Source organism: Lepidochelys kempii, chromosome 2, assembly GCF_965140285.1.
Source record: "Lepidochelys kempii isolate rLepKem1 chromosome 2, rLepKem1.hap1, whole genome shotgun sequence".
Lineage (NCBI taxonomy): Eukaryota > Metazoa > Chordata > Testudines > Cheloniidae > Lepidochelys > Lepidochelys kempii.
The window spans coordinates 266,466,626-266,475,009 of record NC_136381.1 but is presented as its reverse complement, the minus strand read 5'-3'; the positions used below and the strand labels follow the sequence as shown (position 1 = coordinate 266,475,009).

General features: G+C 49.4%; 1 protein-coding gene across 1 annotated transcript; it reads left to right on the top strand.

Annotated features, from left to right (window-relative positions):
* Positions 1–2,432: 2,432 nt before the first annotated feature.
* LOC140906095 (cathelicidin-2) lies at positions 2,433–6,932 on the top strand. The gene is made up of 4 exons (XM_073329603.2): positions 2,433–2,633; positions 4,460–4,567; positions 5,619–5,702; positions 6,741–6,932. Exons 1-4 carry the CDS (start codon positions 2,454–2,456, stop codon positions 6,852–6,854), a joined length of 486 nt encoding a protein of 161 aa, XP_073185704.2. The 5' UTR covers positions 2,433–2,453; the 3' UTR covers positions 6,855–6,932.
* Positions 6,933–8,384: the final 1,452 nt, after the last annotated feature.

The window sequence follows — 8,384 nt, the reverse complement described above, 5'->3', positions numbered from 1 at the left end:
GCTAATTTTGATTCTATTAGGAGTCTAGTTACAGGCTACTGAGCTGAATTTGCTTTGGGCCAATGGTGTACCAGCACTAAGGCTCCCCTACTACAAGCTAAAATCACAAAAGAGCTAAATTTACTAAGAGCTGAAATCACTGAGTGTTGTGTTAAGTAGTGGGGAGCCTGAAGATGTATGGTGGAGCAGAGCAGTTTGTGGGACGGCTGGCAGAGCGGAGCCCCTTTGAGAGGTGGGGCCATCAGCTTTAGACCACGTAAGATGCCCCTTGACGCACCCCCCCGCCCATCTCCACCCAGGTTGGGAGGTAAAACTCTGTAGATAAACTTTCGAACTCTGGGGCTGCCCTGATCAGGGACAGAGACTTTTGGGTCACTGGACTTTTGGGACTTTGGGTGATTTTGGGTTGCTGGGCTCAAGAACCAAAGGGAAAGGACACGACCCAATTTGCTTGGGGTGGGTTTTTTTGCTCATGGGTTGTGTTATGAATCCTGTTGGTGGTGTTTCCCCAACATAATGCCACATTGTTTCTCTCTGTTATTAAAAGGCTTTTTGCTACACTCAGACTATGTGCTTACGAGAGGGGAAGTATTGCCTCTTGGAGGCGCCCAGCGGGGGTGGTATATGTTTGTCCCAGGTCACTGGGTGGGGCTCGAGCTGGTTTTGCATTGTGTTATTGGAATGGATCCCCTAGATACTGAACCCGGCCCTTGTTGCTGCCAACTCTGTCAGGCAGAAGGGTTACATACACATAGGACAGGAGAGTGTTCAATCTAAACAGTGTGTTTATGAGTGTTCAATCTAAACAGGCAATATGGAGGAAGAGTGGGAGAAAGTAAGGATCGCTATTCACAGATGGGGAACTGAGCCTCAGACGGATAAAGTGACTTGCTGGAAGTCACTCATGGAGTTGACAGAGTTTGCAAAATAATGACCAAGTCATCAAAATCCAAACTATGACCAAGTACAACTCTGCATCAAGCTGTACCCCGGGGGGCACATGCAAGAGGCACTGCCTAGGCTGAGAGGGAAATTTCAGCCGGACAAAATATGATTTTGTGATTATGGAGAAGTAAGTGGTACGAGCGCACTGCCACCCAACCCCACGTGACGCAGCACCAGCTTTAATTCACACACCGCACAGGGAAGGATGGAATTGTCAGTTACAAACCCCGACCGTCCTGCCTGGATTACCAAACCATAGCTAAACGGTCAGCCAGAATGTGCAGGAAATGACCTGAAGAAAGAATCCTGAGACTTCCTGGTCTTATCCTGCAGCAGAATCCTGATGAAGGGGACTTCACAGCTAGGAATACCGTCCACACTATTTACTGTATTTTATGTAGGAGGGAAAGTATTGGGAAAGCCCCACTCAGAGGACACAGAGAACGTGCTCGAATCACACAGAAGAGATCTGATAGTTTGATTGTGTTTGACAGAATTGCAGGACCAGTGGATGAAGAGGAAGTGGCCGATAGGGTATAACTGGTTTTTAGTAACACATTTGAGACAGTGCCTCATGAAATCAGACTCTCAAAATTAATTCAACTTTTCTTGGGTAGGGACACAGCCACGTGCACTGGAAATTGGCCAACTGTGAATATAGGATAAGGAAAAAAGAATAGCAGCCTACAAAGGACTTAACCCCGTGAGAGGGGGAAACATTTGGAAAGGGGGTTAGGGGTATGACTAGGAGCAATGGGATAACATTAAGAAAGGATGGGTTAGGCTGACACATGGGAAGACTTCATGATAGAAAAATCTCTCAGGCTTTGCAACAGGGTCCTCCTATTGGATACGGGGGAGCCCCATTGCTAGGGATACAAAAGAGCAGGTTGGCCTGTCAGGAGCAGTCCGATGTGTGGTTATCCATTGTTAATGCACTGTACAGTCCCCTTGGATTTAGTGGTGGCACCATCAAAACCAATGACCTGGGCCTACTGACTGGCTCTAAGGGAATGCTTGTTGTGTGATTTCTGGACTGAGAGCTGTTGGGTAAAGCTCTGGTTGTCTGGACTTTAGGGGACAGGTCTTCTATTCATGTAAATCAGCGTAGATCCATGAAAGCCGATGGAGCTATGGCAACTATACCAGACGAGGATCTGGCCCAACAGAATTAAGACACGTAGCTCAGCCTTTCCCAATACAGGGGGCCCTGGACACCCCCTAACCACTACCATGGGTTGTTTTGCAATTGGTGCACACGATTTCAGCAATTTATTTGAAAAAATCCTCCTTTTCCTCTTACCGACCTCCCCTCTGTGCCTGCTCCATCAGGGTGGCCAATGGAAAAGACCTGCAGATGGATGGGGAAAAGCCACCGGTAAAAGGAGGACCAAAGCAGGCAACCAATAAGGCACTAGCCCATACAGAGGAGGCAGCGTATAAAATGGCTTTCCCCGGGAGGGACAGGGTTGCCGACCCAGCTCTCACTGAATCCCGCAGGGCAAAGGATGGAGACCTGCCTGAAAGTCCTGCTGATTCTCGGGGTGGTCACAGCAGCCCCCACGCCATCATCATCCCCTCTGCCAACCCACGAGGATGCGGTTTTAGCTGCCGTTCAGCTCTACAACCAAGAGCCAGATATAACACTGGCCTATCGGCTCCTGGAAGCTGAGCCGCAGCCAGACTGGGTGAGTGACCTGGGGAATCGCTTTGTGGCCTGTGTATATTCGATGCCGCTTGAGCTCATAGAGCAGGTCGAGGGGAAATCGCTGGCCTCTGATGCTAGACTCCTGTACCTACAGTCTGGTATTTGCACCCTTACTGTTATTATCCAGGGCTGATTTCTGGTGGTGCCGGCTATGGGCTAGGTACCCTCCAGGCACTCATGAAAGACAGTTTCTGCTCACAATCCAAGTAGGCAGTGGTTAGGGGAAGGGGAAGGACAGAGAATTTATAAACCAGCCAACTTGAGTCACTGAAAGCAGCATGGCCAAAATTGGTTATAAAGAGGGTGTGAAATATGTGCAGGGACGGGTAGCAGCCAGACAGCTATTTCCCTGTATTACCACACAGCAGCTTCCTGATGCCACTGCAGAGGAAGGGCCTGAGAGCAGCAGTTCATTCAGATACAGCAGGCAGAGCCTGTTTTCCATTTGAATTATACTCTGAGCAATTCGGGGCAGGGACCGTCTTACTCTGTGTTTGTACAGCGCCTGGCACAAAGGCGGTGGCCAGCCATAAGGGTTCAAAGAGAATGAGTCCGCCCTGAAAAAATCATGCAATGGGCTCACTAAATTCTTCAGTGTTCTTAAAGTAATACACTTGTTTTGTTTTGTTTTTTTTTGTCTGGGTTCTGAGCCTTTACAAATAAATACTGATTATTGGTGATTAAAGGCATGGAGTTCGGAAGGTTTAAAAAGGTTTAAGAGGAAAAATTATTTGAATTAAATGCCTTCCTGGGTCTCCTTATGCAGAGAATTCAAATTTAGTAATATGTAGAAGACAGATTTAATGAAAAGACATTTGATAATCCCTTATTGTCATTATTTATTAAGTGGCAACAAAGCGCTGGGCACTATTCTTCCTGGAGGGACCGAATTGATATATTATTTATATCCCAGCAGCATCTACAGGTTCCAGCCAAGACCATGGCCCCATTGTGCTAGGTGCTGTACAAATACATACTGTCAGCCCTGGCGGATTAGGCTCATGCAGAAGGGCAGTCCAACACCCGGGCGGTGGTGGGAGGGGATAAAGGGAACAGATGGAGTCCTGCCACTCTGGGGCTGACAGCCAGAGGCCCCGCCTCCCCGGGACAGTCACGGCCTGAATGCCGCTGCCCCGAGTCAGTCACTGCCAGAATCCTGCCACCCAGGCTCTCCCTCCCATCCCCCCAATCCCTCACCAGGAGACAGCCCAGGCTTGGGTTCTTTTCCCCATCCCGCAATCACTCACCTGGAGGCAATGGCAGGGCTCCCGTTGTCAGCACTGGGCAGTGGGGACCTGGCTGTCAGCCCTGGGGTAACAGCAGCAGTGCAGAAGTAAGAGTGGCAACGGGACACTAAGTGTGCTGTGAAAAGTGATATTTCACATTGCCACCCCACCCTTATTCTGTGCTGCTGCTGGTGGGGCACTGCCTACAGAGCTGGACGCCCACCCCGCAGCTGCTGCTCTCTGATCCCCTGGGAAGCAGTCTATGTATTTGAGTGGCAGGAGAGCGGGGAGGGATAAATGACTATAGATACAAAGAAGAGGGGTGTGATCAAATAAGTTTGAGAACCACTGGACTAAAACAAGTCAATACTTATATTCTGCTTAGACTGGAATCTTTTCGCAGGGCCTCATCTGTGTATGTGTTTGAACAGCTCCTAGCACAATGCGGATCTGATGCCAGTCTAGGCCTCTGGGTGATACTGTAATAGAATAGAAAATAATTACAAGGCCAAAGTGGAGCCTGGTGCCTTGTTGCTCACAGTGAATGATTATTTTGTTCTTTCATTGAATTTCTTCTTAGGACGTGTCTTCAAAAACTATCCAACCGCTGACATTCACTGTTCAAGAGACAGTGTGCCCGGTAAAAGAGAAACGCGACATCAGCCAGTGTGAATTCAAAGAAGATGGGGTAAGGATCACTTGCTGCATGGAGACACCTCCCTCTGCACCTTAAGTTGACCAATAGCATCTGTCAGGTCCCGAAGCCTCACAGAAAACGTGTGTTTCCAGCAGAGACATAAAGGAAGGAATGGGGCCATGGGACAGTGCCTTTTCCACAGTAGCCTCCTTATCAATCCTTACATCAATGTCACAAACAACATCCATCCATTCATCCATCCACTAATTATAGGACTGGATGGTTTTTAATCTCTAGTTTGCTGTTGTCAGCTGGGGCACCGTTCTACCGGGGAACCCTCACTGAAGTCAAAAGGAGAAGGGGATGCAGCTCGTGTAAAATATTATTCATGGTGCACTGACGTTCCTAATGAGATCAGGGCTGCATGGTGCCAAGTGTTGCATAAACTCAGACAGTCCCTGCTCCGCCCCAAAGAGTTCACAATCTAAATAGACCAGACAGAGACAGGCTGGCCGAGAGGGAGTGCTCTTATCCCCGTCTCACTGGTGGGTGATGTGACTCACTCAGGGTGACACACCAGGACAGTGGCAGAGTGGGGAACTCCACCCAGGTCTCCTAAATGGCAGCCCAGTGCTTTAACTGCACGTCCACTCTTCCAGTTCTATAGGTATGCTCTGCCCTAACAGAAATCCTGCTTCACTTGGCTCAACTGAGTACAGATTTTGGTTCATTCTCTCCTTGTCTATGTCTACATTTACCCATATGCTGTTCTCTGTGGGCCCCTCTCACTCATCTGGAGTACACAAGGAATCGCAAAGTGACTGCTCGCAAAGTAAGGAACTATTGAACATGAGCAAAGGTTACTTAGATTGAAAGTTCCTCAGGGCAGGGATCATCTTTCTGGTCTGTGTTTGTACAGTTCCTCTCGCAATGGGGTCCTGATCCAGGGTGATGTCCAAACCAGGCCGAAGACTGAGCCTCCCAACGTCCTCTTTAACTTGTGACCAAACCACCCTGGGAAGCAGGTCTCCACATGCAAGAGGCCTGAGCGTTAGCGCTCCCTGACAGGCAGATGCTGAGGTCTCTTTTCTCTCCCTTACAGCTGGTCAAAGACTGCTCTGGATTCTTCTCCACTGAACAGGACCCCGCTTCCGTCATTATCAAATGCGAGGAGGCGTCTGAGGAGGTGAGTGGCCTGGAGGGCCTCCTCTCTGCTCACGGCTGGGCTGAGGCAGGGATAAGGGTTTCCCTCACTGAGATCCTGGCCAGGTATTTCACACTGCACAAGTGTTCCCAGAACAAGTGTCCAGCTGCACCTGCTGGCAGTGAGCTGGCAAAGGCCTCCTGCCCCACAGGCCTGGAGATGGAGCCCTACAGCCGCCAGCAGAACCGCAGGGAGCAAATTCTGATCTCACTGGGATACATAAGAAACCTAAAGCTCCAGACGGTGCCTGGCAGCGGGGCAAGGGCAGGGGGCTCTGGGGAGGATCCTCACCACCTGCCTTTGTCTGGCAGTGACATTTACATACGTTGTATGATGCAGACACTGAATGGCCCCTGGTCCCACACACCAGACAAAAGGCCCCAGGCATGGCCCTTTCTTCTTGCTCTACAGCAGGGACCTACCCAAAGTGGGCGTAACGGTTACAGACAGTAAAGGGCCAGGGGATAAGGGCTGAGTCTATAATCCTGTGCCTTCAATGGCACGGCCCTAGCACACTGTCCCCGCAGCAGGCAAGCTCCTGCCCCTCCCTCAGAGCCACAGAGCGATGTCACCCCCTGTCCAGAGTCCAACGGGAACACTCCTGAAGGCTACTCCTCTCCCCCACTAGCCACCTAGGCCCACAGTGACACTGGTTGGATGCTCTCTTTTGTTCTGGAGAGGCCATGTGTTCCAGGGGAGAGGGCACTGGCTAGGGACTCAGGAGACCTGGGCTCTACTTCCTGCTCTGCTACTGACCAGCTGTGTGACCTCAGGCATGTCACACTCTCACCCCTCACCCTTTCCCCCTCTGTCTATCTGGACTGTAATCCCCTTGGGGCAGAGACTGTCACCCACTGTGCGTGTGTTACAGCAACTACCGCAGCCCTCCTCAAAGTTGGGGCCTCTAGTCATTGCTAATAATAAATGAAACACAAGAGAGAACAAAGTAACATTCCCTGAGCTGCAGGAGCCAGTTTCAATCTGTGTGGAGATGCTAACCCTGACTTCTTTTCTCTCTAGCCTAATATCGTCACACGGGGCCGCTGGAGTAGATTCAGGAGAAAAGTTGGCAGGTTTTTTCGTCGACATAAAGAGAAAATAATTCGTGCTGCTGTAGATATCGTCTTTCCCTAAGAAGATCCAGAAAGAGAGGAGATATAAGCGAGCTGATGCTGCCAGACCCAGATGTGGCTCCATTTCTCCTCCACTGGAAGCACCATCGGAAAACAGGCTCATAACAATCTCAACAGCTTCAGAGTGTCTGCTTCTATCCGCCGCTTAGCAGCTGTTGCAGGGCTGCTCACCAGGGCTCCTGTGCGTAATAAATTGCCATTCTGCAAACCTAAACTGTTGTCCTCTGCTTCCATGTTGTGGGAGGAGATTAGGGATATGAACCAGAGTGAGTCACCTGACTTTGCTACTGGCCAATGAAAACCCCCCAACGAGGAGTCACACGCCATCCTCATTAAAGAGACCCAAACCCTGCCCTATTGCAACAGAGATCCAGACACTAAGGCCCAGCTTGTTAAAAGTGACTAGCAACTATGGGTGCCCAACACAGGATGTCCTCAAAGGGGCCTGGTTTTCAGAAAGTGCTGAGCAGCTGCCCTCCGAAAATGTGGCCCCTTCAAAGTCTCTCTAAGGTTTGAGACACCGAAAATCAATTGTCACTTTGGAAAATTTAGCACTCAGGCCATGTAATGCTTTAACCTCCCCAATTTACTGCAGGTTCCATCTAGAAAGTGGGTAACGCCCTTTGCCCTTTTGGTTCTCTGAGACAGGTAGCCCATAACACCCAAAGAAATCACTCCCTGACCGTTTAGTACACTCCAGGAAGGAGGGCCTGACAATGTCCTGTGTTAAAGGGTTGATGGTGCTCAGGTCCCTTTGCAGCCCCTCTGCCATGGGGTGAATATTCCCCGAAAGAACAAGATGGGGCTGCCCCAAGGTTTCTCCCAACCAGGCACACCCATAGAGTTCAGGCTCCTTGCACAGCTTTCAGCGAGGTGTTGATCATGAAAGAGGACCCCACAGCTCCCTTCCCACCTTCCTGTGCACAAACCCACAGGGACAAAATCCCAAAGCCGGGTCATTAAAGGTACAGATTCCATCAGACTGAAAACCCACGAGCTCTTTGGCCTGACAACAAACTTGATTCTGCCGCCCTTATGCTCCAGCCTTAAAAATCTATCGATTTGGAGTCAAGAATGACATGAAGTCTCCTGAGAGGCCAATATGGCTGCATCAGGCACTCTTTAGTGACCTGAACATTATCAAGTGGAAACAGGGACAAATTGCTACGGATGAATAGAAAAGAACAAGCCAAGAATGTAGGGAAAAAACAGGAATGCTAAGATATAAAATAAGTTACACCTAGCAAGGGACATACCAGGCACTAAGAAGAGGTTCTATAAATACATTAGGAGCAAGGGTAAGATGAAGGAAAGTGCAGGTCTGCTATGTAAGATTTAAGGAGAGTTAACAACAGATGACATCAAGAAGGCTGAGGAGTTTGATGCCTATTTTACTTCAGTCTTCACTAAAAGAGTTGATTGTGACCAGGTGCTTAACAAGAAGGGGGAAGGAACACAAGCCAGAATAGGGAAAAACAGATAAAGTATTTAAATAAGTTAGATGTATTCAAGTTGGCAAGGTTGGACGCCA

What these genes read in the sequence shown, in the direction of transcription:
- LOC140906095 (XM_073329603.2), top strand. Translation starts at nt 2,454, where the DNA reads ATGGAGACCTGCCTGAAAGTCCTGCTGATTCTCGGGGTGGTCACAGCA. An exon ending in CTGAGCCGCAGCCAGACTGG is followed by an intron (nt 2,634 to 4,459) that starts GTGAGTGACCTG and finishes ATTTCTTCTTAG; the next exon opens with GACGTGTCTTCAAAAACTAT. An exon ending in GTGAATTCAAAGAAGATGGG is followed by an intron (nt 4,568 to 5,618) that starts GTAAGGATCACT and finishes TCTCCCTTACAG; the next exon opens with CTGGTCAAAGACTGCTCTGG.